The following is a 19,264-nucleotide window of genomic DNA, read 5'->3' on the forward strand; positions in this document are numbered from 1 at the left end:
GTGGCAGGATCTAATTGGTTCTGTGAGCTCTCCTACTCGTTGGGGCCAGACTTCCCAAACGGATGACTCGATGACAAAGAGGAGTTGGGGTACACTTCATTAGATCTTTTTATACACTACGTTGTCCAATAAGCTCCTTAGGAACATAAATATTTCTTTTTAGGGACATCTACACTTCCTTCTCCCCCACACCTTGCCAATGATTTGCACATGGAAGGTTCTGATTATGGCAAGTGCTTAATAATGACAGTAGATGATGATCTGAGTGATACTAGGAATTCTTACCAAGCAAGCACGTTCTCTCATAGGAAATGTCCACAATCGTTTCTTTTGTTTCTGATATATTCTTATTTGTAAAGAGAATTCTTGGAAGGTGAAACAAAGCACCTCACAGCTTAGTGAGGATAACTTTATCCCACATTTGACTTGTAAATGGGAGATCACTAGGCATGTGGGATACACTAGAGGAAAATGAGATGATACGCTAACCTTGTAATTTTGCTTGAGGTCAGATAATCAGTAAACATACCCTCTTGGTCATCAGGGGACCCGAGTTCAGAATCTGTGAGGATTAGTCATAAATCCAACAATAGCTTAGATTGAGGTGAACTTAAAAAGCAGTTTATTGATGGTGGGTCATGATATCATTTTGGTTTATAAAGGCTAGACTTCAGCAGCATCATTAGTTTCATGATGTTAATGTATTTGTTCAACACTACCTTTCTCCTTTCTCTCATAGGATAAGGTTTTAATCGGCACCGAACTACTGATCTCCCTAAATAAACAAAATATATCGAGGTAATGATGAGAACTCTGTGACGGCAGATTTGTCAAAATGTCTCTTACAGATGTGGTAGTTGTGAGGAAGAAGTTGGCAAAAAAATTATCTCCATGTCCCCTTACCATTGCTTTTCCTGTTTTGGTTCATTAAGATATCCTGAAACTGGTCATCTCCCCTCAAAATATCCTTGAAGTTAAGTTCCTGAGAAAAATAGGAAACCCCAGCCTCCAGAGCATTGATGTACCTAGAAGAGAAAAAAGAGAGACACTCTAAGAAGCCAGTTTAGTTTCTTCATGACCTTCCCTGTTGTTTTGCTCATTGTTTACAGATCTGTTCTGGGACTTCTTCATCTAAACTTCATTTCCACTGTCAACACAACAGATGGTACGCATCATGATATCAATGGTTTGGATTGTGGGATCTAGTTTTAAGGAGAAGTTTTAGGGGGTCTTCATGTATATAACCAAATAGGAGGCCTTTGAGGCCCCTTATAATAGCTTCTTACTATCTGCAGAAGGAAGGCTACTCTGTTCTATAAACCCCATTATCACAGAGAAGTTGAAACCTTTGAGTCGACAGTGCAAAAATTCAGAGCTGATAGGAATCTTTTATCTTTCCAATGAAATGGACTTTTGTGGGTTCTAAGTTCACCTCAAAATTTCTAGGATGAGGCCTTAAGGTTGATTCTTTAGGTCCCTAGATGTGCGTTCCCAGTGGTACCTTTAGTCGTCTGCATACTTAGGTGGAGGGAGACTGCAGAACCAAGCAGCATCCTGGTGGTATAGACAGTAATCCAACCAAAAGATTCTTTCTGCCATCTTTGCTGGACTTGTGTGAACCTTGTGATTTTATTTTAGCAATGGTGCCTGATGCCCCGTTCTCCTCTTGCTCCACTTATTCCTCCGAGCCATCGTGAGACAAATTATTTCTAACTAGTTGTAGGTGTTGGCAGAATGCATATTCTCTGGTATCGTATCTTTCACAGTAATGTGAAAGCAATAACCATTGTTTTTCATTGTCCTTATCTGTAAAATGGAACTTGTACTTGTTCTCCCTTCTTTAGAGGATTTACTGTAGGAGATCAATAAAAGTAATGTGAAAGTACTTTGAAAGCTAGAGTGTTGCAAACGTAATACATGTTGATTGTATTTGTACCATGTTTCCTTTGGCCCTTTGGCTTTTATTTGTGTGTTAGAAAGTAGCCTGGTGTCCATTCCCAGTGCTGTTACAGATGGAGCCAGGTGGCCTGCCAGGATTCTGTCTCCTCTCTATGCCAAGAACCACAGCATATTAATGGTCCTGCTCACCAGAAACAGTCCTCGGTCTCGGTGCCATTTTTGAAAACATATGCAGTGTTCCAGGAAAAATCTTTGAATGGCAAATGGTTGGCGTTCCAAAAGTTAACCAAGAAGTACATCAGCTTCCGAGCTGGAGACATCATCCTGGTTAAAGTCTCTTTATAGTCACATGATAATCCAAAACTCCCCGCTGAAATCATGGGATAGTTCAAATCTGTGTCAAGGCTATGCCAAGAGGTGAGAAAGAAACAGACATCAGGGTTACTTCAGTAGCACAAATACAACCCCTCTTTAACTGCTTCAGCATGTGGTTGGTTATAAATGGTAAGAATGAAATAGGGTCACTCAAGCAGGTTTCTAGCTTAAATAGGTGTCCCACCCACACAGGTGAATTTTAAAACATTTATCCAGCATATGTTATGTTTTAAGATACTCTGGGTGCTTTCATGTATAATGTGGCTTGGTTCATTCCATTTATTCTAAAAGGAATGTTCATTTGGGTTGCCATAACACTGAGGCTGGCACATATGGCCTTCGGAGAGTAGGGCCAAGAAAACAGAGGGTGGGCCACCATGACTACTACGGATATTGTAAAGCCCCAAAGATGCCTTCTGTACCTTTCCTTCCATGTATTGCCTTACTTCTGGCTCTTCTAAAGCCTACTTTTGAGACACACATCACCTGAGGATTCTACAATTTTCCTTCCCTGTTGAGCACAAAAATCTTGTGGTTCTTTAAACATATCAACACCATCCATCATCAGGGCCTTGACATATGCCAGAAATGCTGTTGCCCTTGGCTCTTTGCCTGGCTGACTCATGCATCGGGTCCTGGATGAAAGATCCCATCAGCCATCAGAAAAACTTTTCACTGATACCCGAAACCAGGTAATTTTGGGGTCAGTATGTGTTTACTATCTGCCTCCTCTACTAGACTGCAAGCACCATGAAGGCACAGTGTCTGGCTTACTCATCTCCGTATCTCCCGTCTGCCTGGATCATATGTGTGCCCTCGATGTGTACTTCATAAAGGAAGGAAAGCAATACCTCCCTTCCATCTTGAGCACAAGGTGTCCTGCTTGCACTTAAACTCCCTATGTTCACAGTCAAATTTGTCTTTTCATTTCTCGAAACCATGCCTTATTTATTTTAGTGTTTTTTGACTTACTTTTCCCTATGTCCTCATTTCTCCATTTCTTTCAGGGCTTCTTGACTACTCTCCATCCCTCACTCTGACATTCAATCAGTTATCAAATCGGTTAGCGGTTATTCTGCCCTTAAGTACCTTTAAAGGCTCTCCTTCCTTTCCAGGTCAACTGCTTGCATGCTACTTCAGCCCTCCTCTTCCCTGATGACTTTCCCCATCAGTGTCTCCTGCGCGCTCCAGTCTTTCCTATACACGGTCGACACTTACTCTTCCCAAAGTTGAACTGCTTCCTATGGCACTTCCTTGCACCATCTAAGTTGTTTCTGATGCAAATCTAATTAAATATGCTCTCCTCGCCTGGAACTCATGACCTCCCCAATACAGCTCTACTTAACTTTTCTAGTTTTATCTCTATTATTCCGCTGCTTGTCTCTTGCACTCCGGTTGATACCAACTCTCACAAAATCTCTACACTTCTCTGCTTCTTTGCTTGTACACATGCTTACCCTCCACCTGGCTGGGATGCTTACCTCCTCATCTCTATTCATTAAAATCTCATCTATTCTTCAACACTCATTCGTAGACCATCTCCTCCAAGAAATCCTTCCTGTCCTGAGCTTAACTCTTCCAACCAGAGAGGAGTCGTTCCTTCCGTGCACCCTACAGCTTCTTTGTGTTTCTTCAGTTGAGCTCATTGTATTCTGCCCTATACTGGTTACCGGTGCTCTTGTCTTCTCCATTTCACTGGGCAGCGGCTGCGTTTTACTTAATTTTCTCTACCCTGATGAAGCCAAAGTGCTTCTTTGCACACAAAAGGTCCTCATAAATAGTCAATCAATTTTCCTACTCCTCCTTTCCTTCTGAGCACATTCTACAGCAAAGCAACACGTGGTCAGATAAGACGACAATTGGGAATAAGTGTAAGGAGGAGAGTCTATTTGCCTGTGTCTTGCTATGGAAGATGAGCTGAGAAAGTGCTTCCGTGGTATATCCATGGCATGCAGCGGGCCTGAACATCTCAGAGTGTTCGTATAGCTGGGAGGAGGTGTCAGAAGCAGACTTTGTGGCAGAGATTTCAGAAATTTAATTTGACCTTCTAAAATCTATTGCATAGGGTCTTTTCGCGTAGTTTTCTCTGTGTAGACAAAGGTGATCCTTGATTCAGGGGAAGACTGAACAGATGAAAGAAAGGCATAGAAGAGGACTTTCCATTTACGGAAAGTGCGATCTGGAAGAACAAAATGTTTCATGGTGATGAGAATTACACTGAGTGAAATGAGTGGAGGGACAGGGTGATTTTCCCAAAGGCAGAGAAAGATTTTTATTGTAGGATATATCGGAAGCATTTTTTTTTTCTAAGCTGAAAGGGGCACCATGCAAGATACGTTACTATGTTAGTTATATAATCCTCAGTGCTGTGAAATGAGCACCCTTCTACTTTCCTTATTCCGAGGACCTAAGGTTAGAACGGAGGCTTGCCAATGCCCAGGGTGTTGTACCTTCCTGTGTGTTTCCTCTGCTCACATGTCCTCCATTCACTCCTCAAATTATCCTGGTTCATTGTCTTCTCGGTTCCCTGCCAAGACTCTTTGTACCTATACCATGTTGCCTCTCAGGCTCAGATGTTAGTAACTGGACCTGAATAGCGACTGTCATTCACCTCGTGGTAAGCAAAGGTAGAGCTACGTGGACAAGGGAATGACACTTACAGAGAAGAAGCAAACTACGAGGGTTCCGACATCTCTGATTGTGTTGCCTTGACTCGACTGCTGTTTGAGAAATCATTTAAACAGTGATACCATATCCTGACTTCAACTTACGGTGGCATGAAAACAACAAACCAAACTACTTACTACATCTGGAAGGTGGAATATGTGCACGAGGGCCCCATGAGGACACAGCCCATCCGTTTGTTCTTCTGTAGGGGGAAGAAAAGAAAAGAAAAGTGAATCTTGAAAGTAACAACAATGAATAAGCAGACAGGAAAGAAGTGGCAAGAAAGAAGGCCTCCAGAAGGTCAGAGAGTGGGCCTCTCAAGACAGGAGCAACTCGTGGTGTCTTGGGCTGGGCAAGGGGCACTGAGGGCTAAAGAAATCTGAGAAAGGGAAGATGCTGCAGGTGGAAGGAAGGGTATTCTGCTGAAGTCAAAAAGGCTGAAGGTGAACTTGGATTCCTTGTCAAGAGGAGGATGCAGGGTGGGGCAAGAAGGACTGACAGACTGCACCATGAGACGTACCTGTGGGCCAGACTGAGGAGAGACTAGATTTGGAGGTGCTTTGGGAGAGGAGGGCTAGTTGCAGTTTTGGGGAGAGCCATGAAACAGGGCTAAAGAGAACAAACTGCAGTGTGACCAGTTGAGTGACTACAGACTGTGTCTTGTACTATTTATCAAGAGGAACGTGATTAGGAACATCCCATCCCTGGTTTTGGAAAACCGCGTATACCTCCATCTCAAGAGGAAGAGATACACACTTGTAGCATCATAAAGTGGAGTTTGTTAAACTCCCCCTTGCTCACTCCAGGCCCTCCCAAGATCGAGACTGACTGCTGTAATCAACCACTCTTCCCCCCATGAGTCTGCCTGTCTGGTAGGTGTGATGCCATTGATTAAAGCTTTGGAATCATCGTTCTACGCCCAGTGCTCTGCTTCTAGGAGAACCTCTCCTTGGCTTTCCGTAGTAAAAAAGCTTTTCATCCACGTACCCGTTTCTGGAGAGCTTAGAAACATTCTTTTGCCCCATAGAGCCCTGGCTGAGGTGGGGAGTTGGGAGGAGGGAGTAGGCAAGAATCTCTCCCCTCCCGTTTCTACCCTTTAATGTTACAGTTACTACTTTAAAATTAGGTTTCAGATTCAGCTCTTAAGCAATTAACCTGTGACTGCATCTATGGTGACCACTTGAAACAGAGATCTCTGGTGCAGGGCTTTGGAATTCCTCAGGTATTTCCTGAGGGATCCAGAAGAAAACCAATTAATGCCAACATTTAAATTTTTAAAAGGTTTTGAAAACAATTTAAAACAAAATAATTGTCCTCCATGACACTGAAAATAGATAGAGAGAACATAGAAGATTCTCCCTGCTTCTCTGTGTTCCCAGAGGGCCCTCATCACTTTGGGAAATATATGGGGATAAAGTCAGATTACCCTGTCTCCAAAACCCTCAGCTATGTGACTAGAAAGGACATAAAAAATGCTCATAGACAGGTGCTCAAGTCTCATACTGTGACCTTCCTGTACCAAGAAGCGTGAGCTACACCTCCAAAAGCATTTACTTACGGAAATTTCCCTGAGTAGGTCAAGGCCTTCACAGGTACTACTCCGGCAGTCATTTGACTTGTAAATCACACTCTCCGAAGAGATAAAGGTAGCGATCACAGTCACATTTATGCCTGTTATCCAGAAATGAGGGAAAAGAGAAAACATGTCATTTTTTAGTAGTTTATAGCCATGAGATTTACCTTTTGTCAGATGATCCCGGGAAAAAATGGAATGCATCTTCAGGCCTAGGAATATTTGAGTTCTGAGTTCTTACATTACTCCCTGTCACTTCTTTCCTCTCTCTGTCTCTGTCTTTTATTTCTGTCTCTCTGTCTCTCTCTCTCTCTCAACAGCTTTATTGAGGTATAATTTACCCTCCATAAATGTCACCCACTTTAACTGTACAGTTGAATGATTTTTAGTAAATATGTATTTGGGCAACCATCCCACAATCCAGTATTACAACATTTTCATTATGTTCACGGCTCTCCTCTTTTCACAACTATAGACTCAGCGAGTTTCCTATACAGCTCTGGAGACTGTTAGGAAAACAAAAATACAGACATTACAGTATTTGTTCTTTCATGACCCCGAGGTGCTGGTTCTGTGTGCTGCCAGTGTGCACACTGGAACCTCTGTGCTGTGTCCCCAAAGCCAAAGTGACCTGCATCCATCATGGTCTAGGATCTTGGGATAATAGATCATCTTCGGATAAAGAGCATTGATGGTAATATCCCTCGGTATTACTAGATACCATATTTTGGAAGGGAATAAAAAGACAGCTGAACCATTCAACCAAGCTCTGTCTCTTACATTTTGTCTCCTTCCAATAAAAAATATTCAGGAGAAATGTTTGATTCCTAAGCAGAGGCATCCTAATCTTGCCAAGCCTCTACACAGGAAGCCCGGAGACCTCAGTGGCTAGTTATACTGCTGGCTGCAGCGAGTGACTTTCTTTCTATGTGTTCTTGCGCCAGCCAGTGGAATTTCTCTAATTTAGTTCCCGCAAATGTAAAATGGGATTAAAACCAGAACTATGAAATGTAATACTGTTAATACCTTTAAAAGAGTAAAGCATGTCAACAACAGAAGTTATTGTTCTTCTGAACATAAGAATGGGTTTTTTTTTAATGTTTATTTTGAGAAAGAAGGGGGGAGAGAGAGAGAGAGAGAGAGAGAGAGAACAAATGGGGGAGGGGCAGAGAGAGAGGGAGAGAGAATCCCAAGCAAGCTCCACACTCAGCATGGAGCCCGATATGAGGCTCAGTTGGAGAGATCATGACCTGAGCCAAAATTAAGAGCTTGATGCTTAACCAGCCGAGCCACCCAGGCAATAAGAATGTTTTTAAAGACGGAGACCTGTTCTTTCAAAGAATGAAAGAATCTTTGCATGTCTAAAGCCACCTCGGAGGTGTATCTAAGACTAGGAAGCATTTTACTTCTTGCCTTCTTTTCTGGGTGGGGGGAGGGTTAATTCAAGAACATGTATTCTGAGACTTTGTTCAGTAGGAGATCTACGTAAGAGTTGCCAATAGGTCTGGACAAATAGGAGAGGTCAATGTAATAAGACCAAAGAAAATTAATAGAAGAGGCAGGACCAGTGATGGATTTAGCAGCAATTAACACGTGAGTGTAGCCATATGCCAGCCATCAACACTGAAAACTTTACACCCTTTTTGTTATTTAATTCTTATAGCAATTGGGAGAATATAGGGTAAATGAAACTAGGAAAATAGTATGAATGAGGCTGTGGGGGACCCAGAAAAAAAGGACATGGGGACCAGGAGAAAAGAGGGCTTGAGACTGTTTTAGAAAGCAGCAAGAGGACTCAGGGAGTCAAGTGCAACCCAGTACACAGTCACATGATGAAAACAGGCCTTTAGGTAGATGACCACACCCGCAGCGGTTAATGTAAAAGTTAGCTCCTGCTCCTCAATCTCTGTAAGGGCTCTGCTCCCTCTTGCCACCATGAGGAGCACTGGAGATGACTCACTTAAAAATCCTACTGTCCAGGCAGCTCGTGATGGATGGGCACAGCAAAGCCCAGGGATAAATCCGGCACCGGACGTAGGAGAGGGGAAATCCACATCTATTGAGTGTGATCTCAGGCAAGTGGCTTCATCTATGGGGCCCCAGTTCCTCAGCCATTTATTGGTAGAACAGAACTGGATGATCTCTGTCACCACATGCCTAGCAGTAGGCTACGTTTCTCGGCATGCTTTATTTCAATCCTTAATCCCCCCCTGAATCCTACGAGGCTAATTGGTATTTTATCTCCCTAATATAAAAATGAGGAAGCGGAGGTCTAGAGAGGTAGATTAACTTGCTTAGGGTTCCACAGCTGGGGTTTTGAACCGAGGACAGTCTGATTCCAGAATCTGATATGCTGCAGAATAGCAGTTTGCAAAGTGCAGACTATAGACTCCAGAGATAACTTGAGACTCCTTTAGAAGGGCCAGGAGGCCAAAGCTATTCTCATAAGTATATTAAGCCATTCTTTGTTTTTTCCACTCTTCTCTTATGAGCATATAGTAGAGTTTAATACATGATATGTATTATTGCAACAGATTAAATGCAGAACAGATATGAGAATCCAGCCATTTTTTATTAAGCCTGACACTAAAGATGTACAAAACTATAAATCAATACCATTTTGCCCACCTATTTTTATTTTTTGATTTGAGAAATACAGATTTTCTTTAATAAGAAATTTTATCTATGTTAACAGATAAAGAGATAAAGTGTTTATAAGCATGCATAATTATTTTAAATGAATCAATAAACAACTATCTAAAACATTTCTAAGTCTTAATTTCCAATATAGTAAATGTTGATACATATAACCATGTAAATAAAACTCTACAGAGCCCACCATTAGTTTTAAGAGCGTAAAGAGGTCTTGAGATCAAAGAGTTTGAGAGCCACTTGTGTAGAACATACTGTACAGTATGCTGCTGCCTCTCAACATTTTATGGTTATGTGAAAACTGTGTTTGCTTTTGTTTTTTAGTTTGGTAGAGGAAGATGAAGATCTCTTCTCATCTTTATCCTGCCTGCGCCTCCACCCAGCATGATAGCTCAGTCCCGGGAAGACGAATAGAATGCCAAAGTGTATAATCTCAGAACCTGTTCTCTCCTATCTAGGGCTTTGGAGAAGAAGTTGGACCAAAGCAAATCTGAATATAGGTGCTGGAGCCTCCGAAAAGGGCCCTCCAAATGAGATCATTTGGAGGGTATCAACTGGGTGTGCTTTGCCACAAAACACACATCCTTGAGAAGGTGATGTCCTAAGGTGGAAGGAGTCTCTTTTTTCATGTTGTCTACCACATCCCATGTATTCTTCAAAACTCACAGAGGTTTCCTAAGTACTAGGGGAAAATATTGTTTTCTTCCATTTGGATATCACCCACAACATTTGAACTCTTAATTTTCTTCAATTTAGCCCTTAAGTGTATTGTCAGTATACCTGCAAATAATAATGCTCAGTATGTTTAGAACATGAACCTATCAACACAACCTATACCTCTTGAGTTTCCCATGAATGGGATGCATCTAACAAAATGCATCATCAAATACAAAAATCTGGGAATCACTGTTGATTTATTCCATCTCCCTCAAAACTCTCCACTCATTTAATCTATTCAAATGCCTCACCATTCATTCATGACTCTATTATATATAGTATGTGTGGTTTTTATTTTAGAGAGAGAGAGTGCACACAAGTGGGGACAGAGAGAGAGAGGGAGGGAGAGATAATGTTAAACAGGCTGCACGTTCAGTGCAGAACCAGATGCAGGACTTGATCCCACAACCCTGGGATCATGAGCTGAAACAAAATCAAGAGTTGGATGCTTAACCAACTGAGCCACCAAGGCACTCCATGACTCCATTTTATACATGAGATGAGTAGAGCTTAGAATAAATAACTCACTTGATAAAGTGTTTATAATTAAACTAGTGATAGATGGATCAGGAATTCAAATTCAGGTTATATGAGTCCAGAGATCAAGACCTTACCACTATACTACACTGTTTATTTTATATCCTGGTTACTTGTTCGGTAACAGTGGCAACAGCACAGTAGTCACACAACATTAAAATCCTCAACAACAGGGACGACAATAAAACAACTGTTACTTACTGAATTCTCAATTATGTTTCAGTCTGTGTATTGCATACTTTATATGAATTTCCTCATTTAATTAACACCGTATCCACATGAGGTACCTACTATCTATTGTGGTTTTATAGGTAAGGGGATTGAGGCTCAGAAAACTTAAGTAATTTACTCCAGGTCACTGATGATAAATGGCTGGATACAAAGCTGGAATATGAACAAAGAGCTGTCTGATTCCAAATCTCTGCTTCTCACCATAGTGTTCCACTGTCTTATTTTACTGAGAAAGTTAGTTCGTGGTGGGTAACGATTATACAGTGGCAGTATGATACACTCTTTGGAACCAGACAGATCCGGATTGGAATCTCATGTCAAATAGACAGCCTGTATAACTTCAGCAAAGTTATTAAACTTCCACTGTGAAACTGTGTCAATAATGCTGATCTTACAGAGCTGTGGTGACTAAGGACACTACATATCTTACCTACGACATGACGGGTACTCAATAAAACAAGGAAGCCAAGTCTCAGAGAGACTAAGGGACATAGCTCACCCAGGGTCACAGAACGAGAAAGCTCTGGGGCAGGCACTCCAATCCACGTTCCCAGATCGCAAATCAAATTTTCCTTCCATGATGCCACAGTCTTGGTAAATAAAGGGATTTATTAAATCCTCCTAGTTCCATTACAGCACTAGATCAGATCCATCTATTTACATCTAAACTGGTCTCAGACAAGGTTGAAGACATATATACGGCACAGCAAAAAGGTATCACAGATATGTGATGTATGATATCTCTTGCTATTATTACCACGGAATTTTACTGTATTTTTAATGGTCATATGAATTTTATTTGTGACAACTTAGAACACACACGTCCAGTCTAGGAAGAGAAATATGCAGCGTGAGGCTTAAATAACTTCCATACACAGTGTGCAGCCTTATATTTTGTGCAGAGGTACGAAATATATGTATACTTTGTGTTAGCCACATGGTGAGGAAAGCATGAGCCTAATGAGTCTGTGGAATTTGGGCACTAGAAAAGAGCTAATTAGCCCAGAATTTTACATCAGGAAAATCAAGACATACACTCTTTAGAACCCTAGGTAAACATTAAGACATAGGAAATAGTCATTGACTCAGTAATTATACTTTTGGCAATCTAGTCTCAAAGAGTGGAAGAAAACTACATATATGAAAATGTTTACTGTGGCATTTTAAAATAATCATGAGAAATTAAAAATAATAGGAAATCAAACAGTAGGGAATAATTGGATGGTTTGAAAGGGTATCTATTCCAAAGAATAGTATACTTGATCTTAGCCAAAAGGCTGAGCAGCGATCCAAAGAATAGTATGTATGCACTTGCATCACATGAAGATTCTGCAGTTTTAGGAAAGTCATTTGCAGAATAATGTGAAGTAAAATTAGCATAGAAAATTGTTTCTTTTTTTAATAAATTTTTTAAGTTTGGTTTATCTTTTTTTAAAGTTTTTTTCTTTCTTTAAAAATTTTTTTTAATGTTTTATTTATTTCTGAAAGAGAGAGAGAGAGAGAGAGAGGCAGTGTGAGCAGGGGAGGGTCAGAGAGAGAGAGGGAGACACAGAATCTGAGGCAGGCTTCAGGCTCTGAGCTAGCTGTCAGCACAGAGCCTGACGTGGGGGCTCGAACCCATGAACCATGAGATCATGACCTGAGCCCAAGTCAGACGCTCAACTGACTGAGCCACCCACGCGCCCCTCTTTCTTTCTTTCTTTAGGGAGAGCATGAGCAGGGGAGGAGCCGAGAGAGGCAGAGAGAGAATCCCAAGCAGGCTCCCAGCATCGAGCCTGAGGTGGGAATGAACTGTGAGATCATGACCTGAGCTGAAACCAAGAGTTGGAAGCCTAAGTGACTTAGGCACCCAGGCACCCCTAGAAAATTGCTTCTATGCCATAGTGATCCCAATCATGTTCTTAAAAACAAGAAACTGAGAGCATATGAAAAGACACTGGAAATATCCAGGTGGCTGAAAATGATCAGGGTTGATATTTTTTCTCTTTATTCTACATATTTTATCTAATGCTATAAAGCTTAGTTTAATAATTGACAGATACAGTGAAGAACTGCAACACTGAATTTGGTTGCAGTTTAGTTGACTGTATCTTACAGTAATAGCCAGCAGAGATGTAAAGAGTGAACAGATGGATGCAAGATCCCTGAAATAGATGCAGCGTCTGTCTGAATTTAACTCTCTTAATTCATCTTCTTGACTGGTAACCCTGTGAACTCTCGGCTCCAGATCAAATATTGCCTCTGAACAGTTACAGAAAGGAACATGATGCCTCCTTGACACCGAGCCATCAGTTCAGTTGTGTCTGGGGCACTTCACTGCTGTGAACCCCTGGTGTTCTCTGGACTGGGGCCATTTCAAGAGCAGGGTGAATAATGACCGAACACATGCAGTAGGACTTAACTCCTTCTCTCCGAGGACCTACTGCCTTGAAATAGAAAGAGGTTGTTGGACAAGCCCGTAGAGGAGAGTGGATGATTAGGCAAAGAGTGCAAGCAATCCTTTGACCCCAGAGGGGTAACATGGAGGAGGTGGATTCTGTGGCCATATTCTTACCAGCATTGAGCAGACGCTGTTTCACTATTTGCACTCCCTCATTCACCGCTTCTTTCAAGTTCTCCAAGGTCTCTGGGAAGGCCGAGTTGTTCATCATCAGGACGGTGATCTCATAGCTGCCGTTGTTGCAGTTCTGACTGATCTGGGAGGCCCAGAACGTCAGCCCTGGATGGAGGAGCAGGGACCACAAAACTAAGCCCAACAGTGTCATCTTCATGACCTTGCTTACCTCAGAACCATACTCCCGGTGCTTGCTTGGTTTACTCTGCACTTTTGGGGAGGCAGGGACCGCAGCTAGACAGCCTCTGGCTGGGTCCCTCAGGCCACTCTTCCCCACGCTCCTTTCTGATCATGCCTCACTGGTCACGTGGACCATGGGATACAGCTTGCCTGCCAGCAATTAGCAGCTACATTATGGCAGGAGATAAACCAAAGTTCACTTTGTGTGTTTGCTCACAGAAAGGCCAGAGTTATAAACAGGGAGATTACCTGGGCCTCACCCAATAAAAATGCATCAATTTGTGACACATCACTGGGAAGAGGAAAAAAGGGGAAGAGGAAAGTGTACAGTACATACATAAAAAGATGTGTAAAATGAAAAATGAAGGTCAAAGGGCTTCAGGAAAGCACAGATATAGTGGACTCTGGGGTGCTTAGGTTATTGCTGCACACAGGAACTGAAACCTTAACTAGAAGATCTGTTTCAATCACCCAGTCCGCAACTATTTATTGAGACTTGACTAGGTGCTGGGCATTAGCAAGGCACCAGGTACGCAGCTATAAGGGGTGTGAACATATTAATGTCTTCATGGAACATGCATTCTGGCAGTGAAGACACACATCAAAGAAATAATTATGACTCTTAAATACTGAGAACAAACAGGGCTGATGGGGGAGAGGGGAAAGTGGGTGATGGGCATGGAGGAGGGCACTTGTGGGGATGAGCACTGGGTGTTATATGGAAACCAATTTGACAATAAACTGTATTCTAAAAAATAATAAAATTAAAAAAAAATAATGATATCTGACTCTTGATTTCAGTTCAGGTCATGATCCCCAGGTCATGGGATTAAGCCCCACATGGGGCTTTGCATCGAAATGGAGCCTACTTAGGATTCTCTATCTCTATCTGCTCCTCCGCCCAGTTCATGGTCTGTCTCTCTAAAATTAAAAAACAAATTAATAATTAAAAATAAAAAATAATTATGAATAAACTCAACCACGGAAAAAAGTACAGAATGCTGTGTGGCACATGGCAGACTAACATAACCTATTCTAGAAAGTCAAGGAAGCTTCCCTGAGAAAGTGTCTTTTAAGCTAAACCTAGAAGGATGAACTGAAGTTAGCTGAATGGAAAGAGGAGAGCGGGAGGCAGAGGAACAGCTTGTGCAAAGGCCCAGAGGTAGGGAGTGACATGAATGTTTGAGAAACTGAAAGAGACACAGCATGGCTGGAGTGCAGAGAGCTAGGAGTCTAGCAGCAATAAAGGCTGACAATGGAGTAGACAGGGGTAGGCCATGGGGTTTCCTATAAGCCATTAAGGATTTGGAACGTCACCCTAATAGTCAAGAAAGGAACACAACCAGATGAATTTTGTAATGACTACTTAAGCTGCCGTGGAACGAATGACTTAAAGAGAGTGGGGACATGTAGCAAATTAGGAGGGTGTTTCTGTGGTCTGAATGAGAGGTAAAGGAGGCCCGGAGGAGGGCAGTGGCAGCAGATATGGGTTCAAGAGATATCTAGGAGATAAAATAGATGAGACTTGACATTTTGGGGCATTAAAGAGTGGGAGAAGTCAAGAGTGACCTCTGGCATGCTCAGTTGGGTAGACGAGAAAGCTGTTTAGTAAACATTGGAATTCTGGAAGAGCAGCAGGCTTAAGAAAGAAGGTCATGACTTCTGTTTTTGCCAAATTGATTTTAAGGAGGCTGAGTAGGTGTGGGAATAGCCTGGAGTTTTGGGAAGAGGACCGGGATCTAAGTGGAGATTTGGAAATACAGTTAGAGATATAGTACGATTGACCAAATAATGTCATTATTTACATCATTGGCTTGATGACCACCTCAGGCAACGTTTATGTTTTAAACTTAAAGCAAGTGACATCAACAAGATGGAGGGCTAGGGGCCCCAGTTTTCATCTCTCCTCGAAAACAACAAATGAACAACTGCCCACTGATGAAAATAGCTCCGGGAGAGCTTTGGAGTACAACGAAGAAGCTGCAGCAACCCAGGGAAGCACAAAACCGAAGATGGCCCCATAGGAAAACATAAGCATTTTATGTGTGTCGTTCCATCCCTCAGTCTGGCACTGCACCACACCAAGGGGGGTCCGCGTTGGCCATGACCTCTCACCATGGGGGAAAGGAGGGAAAGAGGACCCCCGCAGCCCTTACCTCTGCAGTTTTTGCCACTGAGGGGGTCTACAGTCTTTGCCAACACTGACTCCAGCTGACAGAGCTGCCTGGGGTAAATGCTGCTGTGCCTCCTTTGCTAAGGAGCCGCTGGGACACCCTCCTTGGGACTGGAGCCACAGCACCCCCCTGCCCAGTGCTTGGTGCCTGCATCCCACACCGAGAGGGATCTTGTTGGCCATGTCTTCCCTGTGAGGTAAAAAGAGAAAAGGGTAGCAGCCCTTGCCATCAAGGACTACAGCACACCTTGCTACAGCACACCTTGCTACAGCACACCTTGCTACTGCCACACGCACCTGCACTTTTGGTGCCGAGGATGCTTACAATCTTCCCCAATGCTGACCTCAGCTGACAGAATTACCTGCTTTAAAAAAAAATGTTTTAATGTTTATTTATTTTTGAGAGAAACAGATCGTGAGTGGGGGAGGGCCAGAGAGTGAGGAGACACAGACTCCGAAGCAGGCTCCAGGCTCTGGCCTGTCAGCATAGAGCCCAACATGGGGCTCAAACTCACTCACTGACTGTGAGATCATGACCTGAGCAGAAGTCAGATGCTTAACTGACTGAGCCACCCAGGAGCCCCCAGGATTACCTGTTTTTAATGAGTACACGATAGAAAAAGAAGCACTCTGCTTATAAGAACGCAAAATGTAGGGAGAGGAGAGTAAAAGCATAAAATTTTTGTATGCAATTAAAATTAATAAATACAAAAAAGGAGGAAAAAATAAAAGCAAATCACTACAAAAAAATCATTGAATAGCAAAGAAGAAAAAAAGAGCAAGAGAGGTACAAAACAGGAGCGAAACAACAGAAAACAAAGAACAAAATGGAAATAGCAAATCCTCTCATATCAGTAATTACTTTAAATGTAAATGCATTAATAAGAAAGAATGAAATCTGGCCATTTGCAGCAACATGGATGGAATGTGAGGGTATTATGCTAAGTGAAATAAGTCAGGCAGAGAAAGACAGATACCACATATTTTCATTCATTACGTGGAAAAGGAGAAACTTAACAGAGGACCATAGGGGAGGGGAAAGGGAAAAAAATAGTTAAGAAGAGGGAGGGAGGCAAACCACAAGCAATTCTTAAATACTGAGAACAAACTGAGGGTTGATGGGGGTGGGGAGAGGAGAAGGGGGGTGATGGGCATGGAGGAGGGCACTTGTTGGGATGAGCACTGGGTGTTCTATGGAAACCAACTTGACAATAAACTATATTAAAAAAAATCAAAAATGTAAATGCATTAAATTCACCAATCAAAAAGCATAGAGTGGCTGGCTAAACAGATTTTTAAAAACTCAAAACACCCATCAACACACTATGTACAAGAGATTTGCTATAGATTTAAAGACACTGGCTGAACATGAAGAAATAGGAAAAGATATTCCATGCAAATGATAACCAAGAGAAAGAAGGGGGCTATACTTACATCAAATAAAATATACACAGAAGGACATTATGTAACAATAAAAGGATCAATTCAACAGGAAAATACATATGCACCCAACATGAGAGCACTTACATACATAAAGCAAATACCAACAGAAGGAAGAAATTGACAACTGACAAAATGACAGCAATACAGCAAACAGTAGCGGGCTTCAACATTCCACTTACAATAACGGATTAAATGTCCAGACAAAAAAATCCATTAAAAAAAACAGCTGATTTGAACAATACTACAGAACAAATGGACATATACAGAACTTTGCATCCAATAGTAGAAAAACACATATGCTTCTAAAGTGCACTAGGTTCATTTTCCAGGATATGTCACATGTTACATCACAAAATAAGTCTTAACAATTTCAAGCAAATTAAAACTATTCCAAGAATTTTTTTCTGACCACAGCAGAAGAAAACTAGACATCAATAACAGCAAAATAAATGCATGCATACATACATACATACATGCATGCATATATACATAATGGAAAATTAATGAATATGTGGAAATGAAACAACACATTTTTAAAGACCCCTTGGGTAAAAGTGTAAATGATCAAAGAACTTAAAAAGTATATTGAAACAAACAAAAATGAAAATCAAACCCATACCAAAAATTTAGGGATGGAGCGGAAGCAGTGTTAAGGGGGAAGTTTATAGCACTGAACATCTACATTAAAAAAGATCTCCAATCAACACTGTAATTCTATACATCAAAAAACTACAAGAGAAGAACAAACTAAACCAAATTTAGCAGACAGAAGGAAGTATTAAAGATTAGAGGAGAAATAAGTCAAATAGGGAATTGAAAAAAATCAATAAAACTAATGATTGGTTTTTTGAAAAGATAAAATTGACAAACTCTCTTAGCTAAGGAAAAAAGAGAGAAGAACCATATAGATAAGATAAGAAGTGAAAGAGTGGACACTACAAAGGATATCTCAGAAATAAAAAAGATCATAAGGGACAATTATAAACAATTATACATGAACAAATTGGGTAACCTATGAAAGCTGCATACATTTATAGAAACATACAACCTTCCAAAACTGAATGAAGAAAACATTAAAAGCCTGAAAGAAATAACAAATAGATTGAATCGGCAATTGAAAACCTTAACAAAGAAGTCCAGGGCCAGGTATCTTCATGGCTAAATTCCACCACGTATTCAAAGAAGAATTAATACCAATCCTTTTTAAACTCCTTCAAAAAACAGAAAACTTCCAAACTCATTTTATGAAGTCAGCATCATCCTAATACCAAAACCAAATAAAGAGATCAAAAGAGAAAATTATTGGCCAATATTCCTGATGAACATAGGTGGAAAATCTTCAATAAAATACTAGCAAACTGAGTTCAATAGCACAGTAAAAGGGATCATACCCCATGACCAAATGGAATTTATCTCTGAGATGCAAGGATAGTTCAATATATTCAAATCGATGTGATATACCACATTTCCAAATGAATGGGAAAAATATGATCATCTCAATAGATGCAGAAAAAGCATTTGACAAAGTACACTGATTCATGATTAAAATTATCAATAAAACAGGGAAAAGAAAGCCTACCTCAACACAATAAAGGCCATCTATGAAAATCCCACGGCTAACATAGTCAATAGGGAAAGCTTTCCCTTGAAGATACAAGGCAAGAATGCCCACTCTTGCCACTTCTTTTCAAAGTAGCAATGGAAGTCCTACAAAGAGCAATTAGGCAAGAAAAAGAAAGCCATATGCCACTTCACTTCTGACACCAGATCTGTGGGTTTTCCATACATCAAGCAATTCTCTGATATCAGATAGGTGCCCTACAATTATAGGGAAAATAAGGTATAAAACAAGGGGGGAAATAAGGAAAAAAGAGAGAAGACCCATATAAATAAAATAAGAAGTGAAAGAGTGGGCATTACAATGGATAAATTGTAACAATGGTAAATAGCTGAAGCAATCCTGAGAAAGAACAAAGTTGGAGACATCATACTTCCTGAATTATGGCACAAGCTACCTGGAGATAGCCTCAGATTCCACAGGTTAAAAGCTCAACCCCACAAGGCTGCTGCCCCAACTTCAGATACCAGTCATAGGTCCCATGTTGTCACCTGGAATCCTGGCCAACTAGCTATAAATTGGGGTTCTCATAACCCTTTCCTTGGGTTTGATAACTTGCTAGAATGACTCACGGTACTCAGGGAA

General features: G+C 41.3%; 1 protein-coding gene across 1 annotated transcript in view; it reads right to left on the minus strand.

Moving 5' to 3' along the window:
* GUCY2C (guanylate cyclase 2C) overlaps positions 1–13,422 on the minus strand; it is a 66,149-nt gene extending 52,727 nt beyond the window's left edge. Inside the window, exons 1-5 of the mRNA XM_039239905.1 lie at positions 13,206–13,422; positions 6,500–6,612; positions 5,079–5,143; positions 2,089–2,304; positions 904–1,025 (exon numbers count right to left, since the gene is read on the minus strand). Of these exons, the coding sequence (XP_039095836.1) occupies positions 904–1,025; positions 2,089–2,304; positions 5,079–5,143; positions 6,500–6,612; positions 13,206–13,422 (733 nt within the window). The remainder of the gene's footprint in view (positions 1–903; positions 1,026–2,088; positions 2,305–5,078; positions 5,144–6,499; positions 6,613–13,205) is intronic.
* Positions 13,423–19,264: the final 5,842 nt, after the last annotated feature.

Source organism: Hyaena hyaena, unplaced genomic scaffold (genome assembly GCF_003009895.1).
Source record: "Hyaena hyaena isolate Hyena2069 unplaced genomic scaffold, ASM300989v1 scaffold_164, whole genome shotgun sequence".
In the NCBI taxonomy this organism is placed as follows: Eukaryota; Metazoa; Chordata; class Mammalia; order Carnivora; family Hyaenidae; genus Hyaena; species Hyaena hyaena.